Source organism: Parasteatoda tepidariorum, chromosome 10 (genome assembly GCF_043381705.1).
Source record: "Parasteatoda tepidariorum isolate YZ-2023 chromosome 10, CAS_Ptep_4.0, whole genome shotgun sequence".
Classification (NCBI taxonomy): Eukaryota; Metazoa; Arthropoda; class Arachnida; order Araneae; family Theridiidae; genus Parasteatoda; species Parasteatoda tepidariorum.
Genome location: NC_092213.1, coordinates 40,177,732 through 40,197,294, shown reverse-complemented (window position 1 = coordinate 40,197,294; position 19,563 = coordinate 40,177,732). Strand labels below are relative to the sequence as shown.

The 19,563-nt window shown below is 29.0% G+C and overlaps 2 protein-coding genes across 8 annotated transcripts in view; both read left to right on the top strand.

The window, feature by feature from the left end:
* Positions 1-2,641, top strand: part of LOC107442162 (splicing factor 3B subunit 4) — a 10,377-nt gene extending 7,736 nt beyond the window's left edge. The window contains exons 5-8 of one of the 7 annotated variants that reach the window (XR_006226150.2): positions 1,101-1,281; positions 1,361-1,473; positions 2,142-2,232; positions 2,526-2,641. Coding sequence is in view for 4 of the 7 variants with exons in the window: in XM_043050919.2 (XP_042906853.1) it covers positions 1,101-1,281; positions 2,142-2,215 (255 nt within the window). In the remaining 3 variants the exon portion in view is untranslated. Of the gene's footprint in view, positions 1-1,100; positions 1,282-1,360; positions 1,474-2,141; positions 2,430-2,525 lie in introns of those variants that run through there. The other 6 variants (XR_011638088.1, XR_006226151.2, XM_043050919.2 and 3 more) reach the window with 6 other exon arrangements.
* Positions 2,642-5,835: 3,194 nt separating this feature from the next.
* Positions 5,836-19,408, top strand: LOC107456627 (splicing factor 3B subunit 4). The gene is made up of 9 exons (XM_043050916.2): positions 5,836-5,992; positions 7,497-7,580; positions 10,089-10,234; positions 11,320-11,448; positions 12,852-13,032; positions 13,897-14,205; positions 15,375-15,557; positions 17,350-17,457; positions 19,220-19,408. Exons 1-9 carry the CDS (start codon positions 5,959-5,961, stop codon positions 19,339-19,341), a joined length of 1,296 nt encoding a protein of 431 aa, XP_042906850.1. The 5' UTR covers positions 5,836-5,958; the 3' UTR covers positions 19,342-19,408.
* Positions 19,409-19,563: the final 155 nt, after the last annotated feature.

Below are 19,563 nucleotides of genomic sequence, written 5' to 3'. Positions count from 1 at the left end.
GTAATGTTTTTTTTTGTAAGTTCATTGCTAAAAAGCCCCTTTCAGCCGCTGCAGTACTCCCAGATAAAGAAAACATCAATTCCACCATGCATAGTATGTTGCTGTACTTCGATATTAGAGGGTCACTTTAGAAGTGAGGCGCTAGACTCTTATAAGATAACAAAAATTGAACATGTATCACGAACATTAATGGGAAAATGCCCGTCCGCGCGGACGCTGGATTCGAGAAATTTGTTGTCCGCGGGGAATTTTTGACCGCCGATGACGGGCGGTTTTTCGAGCCCTGTTACATAGACTTTTTTATTCTTATAAAATTTAATGAAGTTTATTAGGCTTTTTATGATACGTAAAGTAGCTTTTGTAATTGGAAGTTGCAGAATTTTCTTTTTATTTCAGGATATAGAATTGTTTAATTTTAAATTTGCTCTTTTTTTTACCGTATTTTCTAAAAAGTACATTTTAAAAAATGGTTATTCTTTACATGTGTATAGCATCATACAACAATATGTATGTTTATAAGGAAAGTAAATAAAATTATTGTATAAATGAATTAAGTTATTTCAAAAACTTTATATTTTGTTGAGAATTAAAAGAAACTACTGATATTGAATTAGAAAAAGGCATTTTACTGGCCATAGATAGATAGAATTCCTGGTGTCATTCTTGATTTGGAAAAAAGTGAAAAGGATGCAGAGGACCCCTAAAGCTAATGAGGCACAGAATGATGGAGAGGGAGAGAGAAAGGAATGAGTCTGGGTGAACCAGTCGGCAAGAAGCTAGAGCAGCTTCAGCTGACAGGGGAGGCTGGCGAACAAGACTGAGGGCATTATGTACCATTGAGCATAAAAAGAGATGATAGTGATATTGAAAATATTTCAAAATCAAAAGCTTTTGAAGTTGTTAAAACACTTATAAAAATTTTAAATCTTAAAAATTGGAAAACTTTTGTTGTATATGTGCTTTTTTGATGTAAATTTTTTTTCTTCTATTTATTATTTATTTTCCATTTTTTTATTTTTTTTATTTTATAATTTTTAACATAAAACATTGAAAGTATTATTTACTGAACTATTGCCTGATTTTTTAAATTTTTTTTATAGATTATGCGAGATCCTGAGACTGGAAATTTAAAAGGTTATGCATTTATAAACTTTGCTAGTTTTGAAGCGTCTGATGCAGCCATTGAAGCCATGAATGGACAGTATTTGTGCAACAGGCCAATCACTATTTCTTATGCTTTTAAGAAAGAATCAAAGGGTGAAAGACATGGCTCTGCAGCTGGTAAATTTCTATCTTATTTTCTGATTGTTATACTTTTCCCTGAAATACTTATTGTGAACTTATACATTATGTAATTTAGGTAATTGAATGGTGGACTACAACCCCACTCTTCTTCAGATCCATGCATACCAGCTTATCTGGGAAGTAAAGGTGGCCAGTGCATAATACTGACCATATTGTCTCCATCATGCAGTAAGTTTCAAAATTGTGGAGCTTTAACATCCATGACCCTCTTGGCCAACAACTAGTAGTCGAGAGACTTTACTTTTTTTTTTTTTAATGATGGAAATCTGGAAATTTTCAGTTTTCCTCAAAATGCTTTACAAAGCTTAATAACATTTTAACATTGAGACTACCATATACTACTATTATTACAAAAGCTTAAAATTAAGAAATAGAAAACTGTTTATGAATTTTCAGCACACCCCAAAATGCCCTGGAAAGTTTCATCAAGCTCAAATATTTAGACTGTTATAAATAACACATATTAGACATATAGTATATTTTATTACAAAAGCTTGGAACTGAGGAAGTCAAAGTTTGATTATTCATAGCTTTTTTTTTTTTTTTTTTTTTTTTTTTTTATGAACCAGTAGAAATCCTTGAATTAAGAAAATTCATTATAAACCTATTTAGTTGCACTTATTCCAGTTGTGAAAAGGTAGTTCCACATAATTATCTGGTATAAATTTTGAAAAAAAATTTTTTTTTCTAGTAACAAAAAGATCTTAAAAGTCATTTAATAGATGTGAACACTACTGTTTTCATTTGAATTAAATTATAAAATGCATTTCAAAAGATATTTATCTTTCCAGAATTATCTTTTAATTAACAAATTCTGTTTGTATTTTGATTTCCAGAACGTCTGTTGGCTGCCCAGAGTCCCTTGTCGCATGCTGATCGTCCTCATCAACTGTTTGCTGATGCTCCATGATGCAATCTCCATATAGGGTATGCTTTCTTCAAGTAAACACAGGTTTTGTTACACCCAAGTGATCTTTTTTCCCTTTTGTCTTTGCATTAGACTCAGCTTGCAATACTGATTTTGCTAAAGATGTACCACAGTTTGTTTTTAGTGCAGTATATCTGCTTCCTCTCTGGTTTCACTCATCTCTGCAATCAACCAACAAGCCAAGCAAAAAATAAAATTTCAGAAATATAGAATCGAAAAATACTTACTTAAAAAAATTTTATAACTTAATTTATCATCTTTATATATGCTTTACACTGAGTTTCTTTTACAGGGCCACCACCTGCACCAAGAATGAGAATGCCTACAGTTCTGCTCCTTTAAACTGATTTTGTATCTATATTGACTTTTATAGGAAAAGACTTTAAATAAATATTTTGTTTACTTGTACATTGCATTTATTTATTTCATTCTTAAATGTTTACATCATCAAGAATAAGTGAAAAGAAAACATTAAAAACATAATTGATCAATAAAAATTTCTTAGTGTCTATTTAAGTTGTAAATACAATATGTCAATCAAAATAAGGGAATAATAATCATGAATAAAGGACTTTGCTGATAGTAATAGATAACTGTCAGCTAATCCTAAAATATTTAGAAATAATAGATCTATAATATTTCGAAATTATAAATCTGGAAAAGTTCAATCACTGAAACTTCTTTTTTGTGTGTGGAAGATCTGTGAAAATTTTTGGTTCAATAAATTTAAATACTGCTCGTGAGAGGATTTCAGTTTGATAGTGGCTTTTTTCAATGTTCTTTGTGAAAAAGCAAAATAACTAAGACTTATGACATTCAAAAATAAGAGCCACAAACTTAGCTCAGCAAATTTACCCTGAAAGTTAAAATTTTAATTTGAGAAAACTCTGGGCTATCTTTTTTATTTACCGTATTACTGAAAAACAAAACTTTTTTTTCAATACTTGAAAAAAATTAAATAAAACCATTTTTTTAACCAAAGATATTTTTAAAAAAAGACTTCAGCATCGAAAAATTTAGAGCTCAAAGTGCATTGTAATACGATTATTGTTTTTGCATATGAATGACTGACCTTCTGGAAATTAACATTATTTAAAATTTTTATTCTTAAACTTTCTGCTCAAAGTGTCCATTTCCAGCCAAGATTCAAGAAAAATCTCAAAACCCCTGCTTTAATTTATTTTCACGAACTAGGTAATGGTATAGCTGCTCTGTTTTTTTTTTCTTTTTTCCAAATTAGACTTTTAGAATAGTTAATTGGCTCTAAAAGAAGTAAACCATGGTATATATTAACATAAAGTGCTAGACAAATTTTCCTCTAGGAGCAATCATGGCTGGGAAGTGTTTTTACATATTAAATAAAAATCATTTATTAATAATTATCACAGTTGGTACAGATTCATAAATCAAATCCTTAATTAGTTATAAATTCATATTATTTTAATACCTTAAAAAATCTTTTTCTTTCATTCTTGCACCTATCTTTAAAGAGCATTTTATGAACCTGAAAGTCTGTAAAGACTTCTAGGTTCTTAAAATGTTCTGTTTTTAAGTGTCTTATAAGAGAATATTATCTGTTATTGTAAGAGTATTGATAATGACAATGTTAAAAAAGTTTTAATTTTTTCCTAATAATTTCATGTAAGGTAAGGGTGAAGTAAACTCTTAACTTTTATTTCCTTGAAAATATGTTGAGATTTTTGCTGCTTTCCTGGTTACTAAACTAATATTGAAATTTTTTTGCTGTTGCAGTTTTTAATTCATTATTTTTAATAGGAACAGTTACAATGACTTTTAAAGCATTAAAAAATATATCTTTTTTAATATAATTTAAATGTATTAAATAATTTTCTTCAAATTTCTACACTGCTAAAATTTTTATTTTATAGATTTAAAAATTTGCGTCACAGTGGCTTTTCCTAATTGTAAGCAAACTCATCAAACATTTTGAAAATGGAATAAAATTTAAAAAAATTATAGGAATGAACATTTTTGGCTAAATTAATTAGGTCGCAGTATATTTGAGACCTGTTTATCAAATTTTTTTTGGTGTTATAAATATTTGTGTTTGATATTGACTATATAGATATAATTTCATTTTTTCTCTAGTTCTTAAGGCTATTCGAAACATGGTTTCAAAGCTTTACTTTTAAGTCATTAAACATTGTTTGCCCGCAAACTGAGCGACAAAACAAAAACTTTAAGTAATTTTTTTTTTATTTCTTCTAGTTAAATATTAATGGTGAAAGTTTAGATTTTAATTTCATCGATGCTGCTATGTATTTGTTTTTAGATTATCCCTTTTTAAAACCAATCAAATCACACTAATCCAGGAAGATATCTGAGTTATTTGTTAAGTACTTATAAACAAAACTAATTAATGTATTAATAAGTTAAAATATTTTCCTGGAGAGATTTCGTTCTTCCAAGGATTTGCTGAAGAAGAAACAATTTAGAATCACAGATATGTAGCCTTATCAAACCTGACTTTACAACTGTGCTAATTGTATAGGCATTTAATATGCACTTAGCTCATTCTCAAAGTTGATAATGATAGCAGATCATACAAGAACTTGGTTTTTTTATAGATAGTTTAAAAAAAAATAAATAAGGTCCAGGAACAAATTTCTTGGGAAGAAGGTACGAGCACCCCTATTCAGTTCCAGTACACTCCTATTCATAAACTGTGTTACACCTTAAGAATAATATAAAATGTTTACAAAAACTTTATCTAGTAGTAATAAAAAAATTTTAATCTAAAAAATAAAAGAAGCGCGTACATTATTAATACACCAAAAGTTTTTAATTTCTCTTTCAACTATATTCTGAGATGAGTTAGTCTAAATACATAGTTAAGGGGATATGTAGAAAATATTTTTTTTTATAAAGGTAACATTAATGTCGAAGTTATTTAATTTTGTATTCATGGAATAATTTTCGATAAACTGAACTTATTTAATCAATTATCCCCTGAAAGACATAGCCAGTTTATTGCCTGGCAATGTCTTTGAGGGGATTGGTTGCTTATAATTAGCCACCATTTTTGCTCAAGTACTGATGGGAAAATTTTTTCGTTTTGAAATCATTCCTTTTCTCAATTTTGTTTAATGCCTTCCACTGACGAAATAAAAAAATTCGGTATTGTATAATAATATTATTAATTAAAACTTCTATTACTAAACTAAAATTCGCGCGCAGTTCGTCGGGTTACCGAAGCAGGGGTGCCATCCCCTCCTCAGAGGATCAAAATTGTGATGGCATGTCTTCGGATCATCCTCCGGGATGTTTCCCAGACCGTCGCCAATAGCCCATTGNAGAAGTCCAAGAAAAAATAATAAGACAAAGTAAGACTACTCGAATAACGAATAAAATAAAAATGATAATAACTGTCCGAACATACGACAATTCAAGCATAAACGAGCTACAACTGCCAATGTTTTGAAGTAAGTAAGATGGCCGACGGTTAATTTCGCGGTTAACATTGCCGAGTTTTCGGCTTCACGAATTTCTGCTAGTGTCTCCTCCATCTACTCCTAGCTCCATGATTCATACTAAAATTACGTTTGACGTAGCTTAAAAAAGCTCTTTTGAGCACCAGCATCACCAGAAAGCCTCAGTAATTCAGATAAAGTAAAGAGACGGAAGCGTATTAACTTCGTGGTTTATTAAATTTTTTAAGAGTTAAATGTTGGCAACATTTCTGGCTTGTTTATTATTGTATAGAAATGGCTGCCGGTCCGATTGCAGAAAGAAATCAGGGTATGTTTAATTTTTGTGATATACTACTTAATGAAATCTTCATTATACATTGTTTGACTAAATTTTATATTCAAAATTAGTTTTTCTAAGCTTTAAGATTGTTTTACTTTTTATTTTGTAGTTACGTTCAATGCTTCCTTAGCCGCTTAAAATGGAAAATGCATAGTTCCGTCTAATGAATATTGTTCTTCTGTGAGGAAATTAAGCCGGTCCTCAAATATTTGAGTATTAAAATGATGAAATAAAAATAGCATTTCTCCGTTTTTTTTTTTTTTTAAAAATTCTGAACGGAATTTGTGAAAAAACATTTTGTTAAGACTGCATTTTATAGATAAAATAATTTGTGCAGAATCCGTTAAAACAATTTGAGAAGGATATCCGTTAATAATTAATTAGTAAAGTTGAAGCGACGTGACATCACTCATCATATTCTGCATTAATTGTTACCATTCATTACGCTTCAAAGTAACCTGCTTATATTTCGTCAAAGTGATGGATATAAATGCCTTTTGTTTGAAATCAAAAAGGGTTCTTTTCCTCTTCAGAATATTTCCTTAAATATCTCACACGGAAATGGTCATGTATCATCATACCAAGTATTTATTCTATTATATTATTTCGGTAATTTATGTCTATTTTTTCACCACGGAAAATATGTAAGGATTGCAAAAAACCATAACATTTTTCCCCATACTCTAGTTGTTATTTACTTTTGTGGACTCTCAATTACTCTTCTATTTTAATGTTAGACATATTGCCACATAATTACCCCATTCTTAAATAACTTGAATTTCGTCATCATTGTATTGAGTGTAGTAAAGTGCGGCGTGCTCTCTGCATTCGCTTATAGCACTGTGTTTCAATAGGTAAGGCTTAATTTAGCTTATCAAGATTTATATGAGCTCTGAGGCTCTTCTTCAAATTCAGCATGCTTCCACCGAATCCAACAGGAAACTTCTCATCATTGTTTTTTAATTAAGTTTCTCACTGTTACAATTTTTTTGTTGTTGCCACTTTTCTATTTCAGGGGTTATAATAAAATCATTAAACTATTATTGATGCCAATGCTGCAAAATTGTTTGTGGTAATAGGTATCTTATATACTACTATTATTCTTATGGTAATTTGTTTTTTATAACTCCTCAAAATGGCTAAGTATAATTTTTTCAAAGAGTTTTTGTTTTTCTATAAAAGATACATATATTTTATAATCACTTTCACAAAGTGAATTGTAAAAATTTTTTCTACCATTATCACTGCTTCAAGTTTTATTTCTTTATCATTTTTTACAATAAAATTTAATTTTTTGCAATGATGATTGCCAAATTTTAGTCCACCTGAGCCTTAGAATATTCTTGAAGCTTAGATCTTTTAAGACTTATCATTATCACGGTAGTGTTTATATTGACATTTATTATTTTAAAAGCACAGAATTTGCTTTAGATTTTATTTTTAGATTGATTTGAGTGTGTTAATATTTTCTCATTAATAAAACTATCCACAGATGCAACCATTTATGTGGGAGGTCTTGATGAAAAAGTCAGTGAAACTATTTTATGGGAGTTGTTTGTTCAAGCTGGTCCTGTTGGTAAGTTATATTAAGTTAGTCAATTTGTTAAAATTAAGTTTTCTCGTTGTTTCGTGCATGGAATTTTGATACTGTTTGCAGAGTTTTTCATTTAGAAGAAATTAAATCTATACTTTTGTATGTTTTACCTACTATATTTATTTTTTTGAGGTTATTAGTATTGTTATCATAAACAGATTTGAGATATTTGTGCGATTACTTATGTTTTCTACACTAATCATAAATTTAAACTTTATTGTTTAAATTATATTCACATTATAATTTACATACTTAGATGTGCTTTTAAATTTTCCTTCTATTATTTAATTGGTTTTATTTGGTCAACATCACGTTAGAGCTACAATAATGGACTAGAATTCGTCTTTTATGATGATCAAAGCATACTGCTGACATATACGCTCACTACACTACAATAATTGATTGTAATAGGAATGGATATAGTAATCACTCAGCCTCCACACAATGTTTCCCAATCTTCCAATTAAGCATTTAAAATTCAATATCAATACTGATTATGGAAAGTTTAAGCTTTTTTCTCCCGAATGTATTAGTTTAAGCTACTGAGAACATATTTAAGACAATGCTCCGAGGATTAAACACGATATCATAAATGTTGGTGCCAATTCTGCAAATGTTGTAATTTTGTTTTTGAATTTTAGTTAAAACTTTGTAGTTAAACTCCATATCTAGCTTATGCTCTGATCAGTGTTAGACCTAGTTACATCATCTCAAATTTCATTCCCTTCAATTATATTTGGAAGAGAAAAAAACCTTTCCCACATGTGCTGATTCCCCCTTGGCGACATTGTCTTAGAACATTACAGAGTTCTTGCAGAAAGATTTTTTTATTTGGGAAGCAAAGAAGTTGAGATTTTTATCTACGGAATTTTTCAAAATATTACTTTTACTGCAGAACTCCCCCCCCCCTTCTGCTGAATTATATTCAAAAAATGCCTTTCTCCCATATCGGAGGTGGAATAAATGCTCATGATTTTTTTCTACTTTCTTTTGAGAATAAAAAATTTCCACAATGACTGGTTTTAGCTAAAATTTCAGATTGATATCATGAAAAGTAATTTCCAAATAGCAAAAATTTAAAATGATTAACTATGCAAATATTTTTTAGAACAGGAGAATATTGCCAATATTAGAATATATATTCTTTGATATTTAGATTTAAAAAAAAAAATTTCTTAATTTATAATTAAAAAAATGATATGGTGTTCCATTCTATACATAAAGGCTTTTTTGTAAACAGAAAGCACTTCTGTTGCTTTAAATTAGCAACATATATGTTTGCTACTATTAAAAATGTCTTTCAGAAAGGTATTAGTACTCGAAAGAATTGTCGAGCAAAACTTGAAAAAATTCAGCCACAGGGTACTGATCTCTTTGTCACTTTTGTCATTTGGTTCGCTTTAGGTTTGGATTGTGCACGAGGCCACAAATTTGTTGTGCTATCCCTGCTGATCAGTCTTTATACAATTAAAAAGAAAATATATATTATAGAGTTCATATATCAAAAATGAGATTTTTTTAATATAATGCAGTGTTTTCACTACAGCGCGAGAACGCGAGAATCTCGCTTATTTTTTTCTTTTCTCGCATTAAAAAATGATTACTGTGAGAAATTCGCGCATTCTATAAATCAATTTCAAAATTCGCAAATTTCTCGCATTTTGGAAAAAGCTTCGAATTACGCCCTTTAGAATAAAATCCGTTTCACTTTTCTTCCTGGATCTTTAATTATTTCCCAACATCTGCCCTGTTATCTAGCTTCGAAAATTACCAGTATTGTTCAGAACCTTTTCGAACAACAGAACACAACCACGGAACCCCTTTCAGAACACATTTCTCTGCAACCACGTGTTTACCGTAGGTAAGGTTTCTTCATGTAAGACGTTCAAATTTTTTATGTGCTAATGTAGATGTAATGTAATGTAAGATGAACAAATGCCTTGTAAAGGCAAAATCTTCTATGATGATGCACCAAAAATATTCAATGCTTTAAAAAATAGAAGACGTTAAAAATGTATTATATTAAAGAAATGATTTTTTTTTTCAAGAGTTTTTGTGTTTTTTTAGTTTTTAGAAATCTCACTTAACTTTTTGAAATCTCACCCTGTTTTTGAGAAAGGGTGAGAAATTCTCCCCCATTTTTTTTCTATGATGAAAACACTGTATAATGCAAAGTTTTGCAATTGCACCTTTTTTTTATTTTGGCATTAATGTTTGTAATGTTTCAAATATAATTCAAATGATCTTTTAGGCAGGGTTCTTTGATTTAAATCAACTGATTTTTTTAAAATTACTACTACTACTACAAGTACTACTACTACATTTATAAAATTTAAGGAATTATAAATGTAAGGTTTTAAGGCCTTTAAATAAGATGACTCTAATTTAAATCAGCAAAAAAAGCTAGTTTTTTTTTTATAAAAATAAAGAAAAAATCACAGGCCTTAGTTTAAGGTTATTGAATTTTTCAAATTTATTGTAATTTTTCAGTGAATGTGCATATGCCTAAAGATCGTGTTACAGGCCAGCATCAAGGGTATGGCTTTGTTGAATTCTTGGGCGAAGATGATGCAGATTATGCTATCAAAATTATGAACATGATAAAACTATATGGCAAGCCTATAAGAGTAAATAAGGTAAGCATTTAATCTGTAAACTCTTTCTATTCAAAAATTTTTATGCATTTATTTTTTTTTTTTTATTATGTATACCACATTAATTTACTTCAAGTATATTATAACTCACAACTTAATATTATCGTTTCTCAATTCTGGTTACCCAAATTTTTCGTAGAAATTATTGTACCTGTACATACTTACTGCTTCATACATATTATCAAAAGTTATTATACCTTTCGTCAATTGGAAGAATTCAAGAATTATTATCACATACTTTACTAGATAAAAATGCTTTATAAAATTTACATGATAATTATTACTTGCATAATGCACGACTGACTTTGCATATTTTCATTCTTATTAACTGTTTCTTGTTTATATTTATGTAAGAAATCGTGCAGCTTCACAATTATCCAATTTACTAGTTGATTTTCGGCAACTCGTCTAAAAAGTAGCTTTTTATTTCATTCGGAATTCTAGACTTTATTTGATTCATGGCTACTTAATTTTTAAATTCATCAAAATCCTTTATTTCCATACAATTTAACTATTCGTCAAAGTATGTGATAATTTTAAAGCCAAAATCGCGCCATGAAGAAGTTGCTCAAAGGGTAGCTGAAACCTATTTAGTTACACTTTTTTAATATGATCAAAATCGGTCATGTTTATTTATGTATTTTATTTATTAATATATTTATTTTTTACTTTTGTTACCCATAATTTTTTAGAAATTCTCTACTAATTACAATTTTAAATTTGATAAGTTTATTTTAAATCTAAGAATTGGATTCACTAAAGTCAATTTTGATCTGGAAATGTATTTCAGGGAAATACACTTATATTTTATTTTGTAAAATTTCTTAAAGAATTTTTAATTTTTTTTAATTCTTTGATGCAGCGCATACATTAGCTGATAAAATTGCTGGTTATTCTTGATTACCAATTCTATTGAACAATTGAAAACATTTAAAATTCATTCATACTCACAATAATTTTTGATCTTGTATTGGAATGAGTCCTTTTTTTGTTCATTTTGTTTAAAGTTTTGTATATCCTTATGAGTTATTTTTTTTTTTTTTAAATTTCTGCTTTTTATTTTATAGGCTTCAGCTCATCAAAAAAATTTAGATGTTGGTGCAAACATTTTTATTGGCAATCTAGATCCTGAGGTTGATGAGAAGCTTCTGTATGATACGTTTTCTGCTTTTGGTGTGATCCTCCAAACTCCAAAAGTATTTTTTTCTTTTCTCTTTGCAAATTTTAATTCAAAATGTTTTATAAATTTTTAGTTAATAATAATGGTTCTTTATTGATCATTTCTGCTAATGCAACCTCAAGAATAAGCCTTATTTCCCAAAATGTTTTCTACAAGAAATGTTTTAAAACGTAAAACTTATATGTATAATATATATATTGAAAGTGAAAATATATTATATTAAAAAATTGCTTATTTAAAAAAAAAAAACACTTGATGCAAGTTTTTTTTTTTTTAATATTTAAAAAAAAAATTTTTTTTTCCTTTTGTGATTAGAGGACAAAATAATATTTCGCCTGGAAATTAATTGCTGCTTTTTCAGGATTAAAAAATTGCCTTCTCTCTCTCTCTCTCTCTCTCTCTCTCTCTATATATATATATACACATATATACGTAAAGTAACTTTTGAAGTTGCAGAATTTTCTTTTTATTCCAGGGGATAGAATTGTTCAATTTTAAATTTACTCTTCTTTTTTTTTTTACCATACTTTCTAAAAAGTGTATTTTAAAAAATAGTTATCTTTGCATGCATATAGCATCACGCATTAATATGTATGTTTATAAGGGAAGTAAATATGTTAAATGAATAATGAAGTTATTTCGAAAACTTTATATTTTGTTGAGAATTAAAACAAGCTACTGATATTGAATTAGAAAAAGGCATTTTACTGGCCATAGATAGATAGAATTCCTGCTGTCATTCTTGACTGGGGCAGAAGGGAAAAGGATAGAAAGGACACCTAAAACTAGCGAGGCACAAGATGATGGAGAGGGAGAGAAAGGAAAGAGCCTGGATTAACCNAAAATAGTTATCTTTACATGCATATAGCATCACACATTAATATGTATGTTTATAAGGGAAGTAAATATGTTAAATGAATAATGAAGTTATTTCAAAAACTTTATATTTTGTTGAGAATTAAAACAAGCTACCGATATTGAATTAGAAAAAGGCATTTTACTGGCCATAGATAGATAGAATTCCTGGTGACTGGGGCAGATAGAATGACTGGGGCAGAAGGGAAAAGGATAGAAAGGACACCTAAAACTAGCGAGGCACAAGATGATGGAGAGGGAGAGAAAAGAAAGAGCCTGGATTAACCAGTCGGCAAGAAGCTAGAGGGAGACTGGGGATATTTCGAAATCAAAAGCCTTTGAAGATGTTGAAATGGATATAAAAATTTTAAATCTTAAAAATTGGAAAACTTTTGTTGTATATGTGCTTTTTTGATGTAACTGTTGTTTTATTTTATTTTTTTGTATCGAGACTTATACCATACTTTAATTGATTTTCCATTTTTTTCTATTTAGTGTAATTTTTAACATAAAACATTGAAAGTATTATTTACTGAACTATTGCTTGATTTTTTTTTTGTATAGATTATGCGAGATCCAGAAACTGGAAATTCCAAAGGTTATGCATTTATAAACTTTGCTAGTTTTGAAGCGTCTGATGCAGCCATTGAAGCCATGAATGGGCAGTATTTGTGCAACAGGCCAATCACTATTTCTTATGCTTTTAAGAAAGAATCAAAGGGTGAAAGACATGGCTCTGCAGCTGGTAAATTTCATTCTTATTTTCTGATTGTTATAATTTTTCCTGAAATACTTATTGTGAACTTCATACATTATGTAATTTGCAACATTGAGTGGTGGACTAAAGCCCACTCTTCTTCAGATTCATTCATACCAGCTTATCTCAGAAGAAAAGGTATTGTCATCTTCATGCAGTTACTCTAAAAATTATGGAGTCTTAAAATCCATGACCCTCTTGGTTAACAACGAGTGGTTGAGAGAGTACTTTACAAACATTTTTAAAAGATATAAATCTGATAATTTTTAAAGAATTTTCAGTTTACCTTAAAATGCTTTACAAAGCTTAATAACATTTTAACATTGAGACTACCCTGTAATACTATTATTACAAGAGCTTAAAATTAAGAAATAAGAAAAATATTTATGAATCTTTAGCCAACCCCGATATGCTCTGCAAAGTTTCATCAATTTCAAATATTTAAAATATTATACTATTATAAATAACACATATTAGACATTTAAGACATTTAGTATATTTTATTACAAAAGTTTGGAACTGAGGAGGTTAAACTTCAATTATTCATAGCTTTTTTTTTTCTTTTCATTTTTATGAAGCGGCGGAAATCCTTGAATCAAGAAAATTCATTATAAATCTATTTAATTATAGTTATTTCAGTTTGTGAAAAGGTAGTTCCATATAATTATCTATTATAAATTTTGAAAAAAAAATCCAACTAACTACTATGATTTTAAAAGTCATTTAATAAATGTGAACACTACTGTTTTCATTTGAATTGAATTTATTAATTATAAAATGCATTTTAAAAGATATTTATCTTTTGAGAATTATGTTATAACTAATAAATTCTGCTTGTATTTTGATTTTTAGAACGTCTGTTGGCTGCTCAGAATCCCCTGTCTCATGCTGATCGTCCTCATCAACTGTTTGCTGATGCTCCACCTACTGTTGGTGGTCCAATGCCTGTTCCTACTCACATGGTTCCTCCACCTATGCCTCCTCCTGGTTTACCTGCTCCTCCACCAGCACCCATGCCAACAACTACAGTGGTTTCTACGACAAGCTCTCTACCTCCACCCCCACCATTGCCTCCAAGTTCCTTGCCCCCTCCTCCACCATTATCTATGAGGCCGCCTATGCCACCACCACCATCACAACCTCCTCCGCCTCCACCATCATGTAAGTTTCAAATATTTTTAATTTTTTGATTAATTCTTTACTCTCTCAGGGCTGATTGTGCTCCGTAAAAATCCGGATTTCCGGATTTTTCGTTAACCGTGATCCCGAAAGTTTCCGGAAATCAAATTTTCAAAGGTGGAACTTGAAAACACAGTTTATTTTATTTGCTTGTAAGGGAGAGCCTATTAAGCTTATATTCAAAATTAATATTCATTTTTTATCAGTATATGTAGTTATTATAATCGTAAACTCAAGAAAGACCTATTTGTGAACTTCAATTACTTCTCCAGGTCAACATAGATATGTATAAATGGTATAGGTATGTGTAAAATTTTAAATATATTTTAAGTAAACTAAGAAATATTGAGAAAAAGGAAAAAACCTTGTTTAAATTTTTTTCTAATTGTTTGATTTAAATTTTTTTTTTTTAACTCACAAAATTTTCTGCAATTTTGACTTGGGCTCACAATCACCCCTGCTCTCTTTCTTTTTACTAGTTTTATGTTTACATATTTTTAGAATTGTGAGTAATTTACAAAAAGAAATTTATTTTATCTTATTATCCATTTACATTAATTTATAAAACTTTTTTTCTTTGCTGGGTAGGTGGGAAAGATTTTAAAAAATTTACCACAAATCTGGACTTAAATGACCAAATTTATAAATTCTGTGTTTATTAATAATAAATATGATGAGAAATAAGTAAAAATAACTTCCTAGTGATCTCTCTTCTTGACCCCTCACTAACCTTTAATGTTACCCACATATTCTAGTGCACAACAGCCGTGACTGTGGTCTTTTTACATATAAACTAGATTAAAAACGTTAAAAATGGACCCTGTATTGTTACCCTTTTTGAACCCTTAAAATTTGTGACTTATGTCACTGCAGCTCTGTTGAACAAGTGTTACCTATCATTATGGATTCATGATTGACAGTCCCAAATAGGAAGAGGGAACACTTTTTGCTCATTTTCTAAAAGAGGGCAATGGTGAATCTTTTAGTCGAACTTTTTTTTCTTCTAAGAATAACAGCGTGTTTCAAATCCTAATCACAAAGAAATTATTTTTATATTCAGAGTTGTTCAATAACAAGTCTAAGTGTTGTTGTTTTACTACAGTTGTTTTGGCATATAGTTAATATGACATTTTAATTTGTATTATTTGTAGCTCACATGCCACCTCCTCCACCTGCTCCTCCAGTTTCATCATTTGGTGGAATTCCTCCACCACCACCTCCTTTACCAACAACAGCTGCATCTCAAATACCTGCTCCACCCAGTTCAGATGCACCACCACTTCCTCCAAAAAGTATAGAGCAGCCACCTCTTCCACCACCACCTCCTCCTATTGGTAAGTTTTATTAGATTGTTTTGTAACTTCCTATTTGGATTTGATATTCTGTGAGTGTTTAACTGGGTGGTCAGCTCAGATAACAGTATGGTGATGTGGTCTTCTGAAAGTAACTGCATAGAATTTTAAGTTATATTGTAATTATTTTAACAGCAAGAGTTTTATTGAAATGTTTCATATCAACTTTGAATGTGAGATGTCATTTAGTGTACAAAAATTAAGTAAAAAAAAAATCTCTTAGTGATTGTAGGCTTGCTATTATTGGAAGTTTTCATTTGTACCATAATGATTATTTTTTATGCAGAAATTAAATGGTGTGTATGTTTTGTCTTAATCTTATTATTGCCTTAGCTAAAATTTATTTATAAAGTATGCTTTGAATAGTACAATTCAGATATTCCTTTATTAATGTACAATGTATAAGCTCAGCTAATCGGTCCCTAGATTGAAAATAAGGTAATCTAGTTAAAAAGAATAGAACATAAAATTAGATTCAACTTTTGTAGAACAATCTGAATAGTGTAGAGCTCCCAAAACCTGGGGGAAAATAAAAAGTGGGGTCAAAATTTCCATAGTGTCAAAATTTATGTATTTATTTTATTTTATTGTTGTTTTACTTGGTTATTTTATGAGTTTTCAAATCCAGATATATTTCCACATAATTTGCAATAATATTTAGCAGTACCTTACAGCAGTTTTGTTCTCCTCAATATCTGTTTAATAATTTCTAGTTTCAGTTGTCTCATCAAAATTTGTCATGAAATGTCATGATTTTAACTATTTTTTTTAAAAAAATCATGAAAAGTCCTGGATTTAGGTCACTGAAAAATCTAATTTTTAAAATGGAATTTAACTCCCTCTCCACAATTTTAGGGTCTTCGTAATATCTGAATTTGTAACAAAATCAACACTCAAAGTCATATTTTATTAAAATATAAAAAGTTTTTATCATGTTCTTAAAAAACTATGGTGTTCTTTCAAAAAAAATTAAGTAAAAAAGCATAATTTCTAGAATGAAGTATCTTTTAAATTTCTGTGATTTCAGAATTATTATTTTTTATTTTTTTATTTTATCAATTTAAAATTCTACCTGAAGCAAGCCAGTCATTGGCAAATTTTTTTTTCCTCCGAAATGAGAACAGAAAAATCAGGAATATTTCTTTCCTTTCTAATGAACAGGAAAAGTATATTTAGAATATAATTCTTTAGAAGAAAAAATAATTTACTCAGCTATTTTATTGTTCCAACTCCTTCTTTACACTGTTTTTTTTTTTTTTTTTAAATCAATAAATATGAAGATGTAGAGTATAACAATTTTGGTTATACCTATCATTTTAATTAATATTATTATAATGCTTTTTAAATTTGTTATTCTATTTTTGTCGGAGAAAATAGTAACTTCGTTAAGTCATGAGAAGTTCATGGAATTAGCCATGGAAAGTACCATGTAGTTTTTATGGTTAAAAAATCAGAAAAATGTTAGAATATCTCGCTTATTTATAATATTTAAGGTGGGACACCTCTGTGGATTTGAATTTTACATCATTTGACTGTACATATCTTTGAGAACATTACTCCAGGTGTATAAGATTTAAATTATGTGATTGTAAAAGACTTAAAGTTCTGAGTTTTTTAAAAATTTCTCAACAATGCTTTCCCTGAATTAAAAATCTCAAAATTATTGTTTTATTTTTGATTTGATATAATTTTATTTCAAAAGGTTTAGGAATGTTTGATTGTGCTAATATGAGATATTTATAATGCATGGATCTTGATCAAAATTTCATTGCAGGTATGCCTCCAAATATGCCACCATTTCCTGGTCAAGGCTTGCCTCCTCCTCCAATACCTGGAATGAGGCCTCCAATTCCTGGAATGGGTTATCATTCACAGCCATTTGGTAATTAGTTTTATTTTTATTAACTCAATAAAAAGTTTTTTTAAAGCTAACCATATTCATAATATATCTATAATTTCAATGAAAATTACTTTTAATAATAAGTATAAGTAATGTTGTTTTAAACTGAAATTTATTAGTTTTAACCATAAATTTAAAGTTTTTTTTCAACAATTCAAGATTTTAGCTAAAATATTTAAAAATATTTTTAACTAAACTTGTGTTGTGCTGGATTCTTATAATAATTTAAAGCTTATCATCTTAATAAACAAGTGTTGTTGAAAATTTCAACTTCTGTTCTTTTTTTGTTATTAAACTATTGTGAGATTTACGATATTCTGTTGTTAGTTGTCACCCTTTATGAACCCATTTGTTTCTGACATTGTTATGCATTTGTTAACATTCATTTGATTTTTTTATTATTATTACCAATGTATGATATTAAATACAAAAAGATTAGAAACCTTTTTTTATTTATTATAATTTTTATACTGAAGACTTCAATAATAAGATTAACTCTCCTGCTTACTTCACCCTAAAGAAGCTGAGAATAATCTTTATGTGGCAATGCTATACTTTTTAAGATTTTGATGCCGTTAAACATTTTATTAAAATTTAATTGAGTATTTGCTTATACTCATCATAATGGTTAATGAAAGCAATTAATGATGCTTTAGCTTTCAAAAATATCAGCTGTAATATGAACATTAAGAAAAAGTTTAAGGTTATAACTTATTCTATTTGTAACCTTTAATAATACTGGGTTATACTTTTAAGATTATTAACCAGTTCAAATGTCAATTTTGTTAAAAAAAAAAAAAGGGGGGGGGAGAACATTGATATAGTCAACTTTAAGGCTGTTCTCTTATACCTCTGCTGTCATGTTAAATCATGCTTGTTAGTAAATATTGTACTATTTTTATAATGGTCATCTAATAAAATGAGTGTTAAGTTTTATCCATCTCCAGCCAGCACCCTTTTTAAAAAATATGAAATTATCATATTAATTTTAAAAATGGCAATATGAATAAAATAAAAAGTGTTTCTTCGATTTTTTTTATACCACAAACTTAACTTCAACCTCTAACACAGCATTGAAAATTGAGAATTATGCTATAATGTTAATGATTTTCATCTAGTGGGAAAATCTGGAAGTTAAACTTTTGAAATGTTTAGTCTTATTAAAGTACAGACAATTTTTCAAAGATATATTTAATTTAAAACTAAGGCTTTATTTCAAGTTCAAGGCACGAGAACTGTGGCTTTATTTAATTTTCATTTCTGAAGAAGCTTGGAAGATCATGTTCTATAATTTTACTTTTATTAAAACAACATGAAAAATGTATAAAATCAAATAATTTGAAAGTAATTCTGTCTCTCAGTTTAGAGGATTTGGACACACCTTTGAGTCTAAGGTCTCTACCAAATTCTCTGAAAGGATTTCCAAATTCACTGAAATGCAATTTCCCTGTAGGGTTTGCTTTCTTCAAGTAAACACTGGCTTTATATTCTTGTTACACCCAAGTGATCTTTTTTTCCTTTTGTCTATGCATTAGACTCAGCTTGTAATACTGATTTTGCTAAGGATGTAACATAGTTTGTTTTTAATGCAGTATATTTGCTGCTCCTCTGGTTTCACTGATCTCTGCATTCAGCCAAGAAGCAAAAAATAAAATTTTAGAAATATAGAATTGAAAAATACTTACTTAAAAACTATTAAATTATTTATTATCTTTACATGCTTTACACTGAGTTTCTTTTACAGGGCCACCACCTCCACCATTCCCACCTGGTCGTGGTGCTCCTCCTATGCCCCCTCCTCCACCTGCACCAAGAATGAGAATGCCACCTCCACCACCTCCTCCTCCACCAAGTTCCGCTCCTTAAAACTGATTTTGTATCTAAATGAACTTTTATAGGAAAAGACTTTAAATAAATATTTTGTTTACTTGTACATGGCATTTATTTATTTCATTCTTAAATGTTTATATCATCAAAAATGAATGAAAAGAAAACATTAAAGACATAACTAATCAATAAAAATTTCCTAATTTTTATAAAAGTAATAAATTTTTTTTATAAATATGTCAATCAAAATGAAGGAATAAT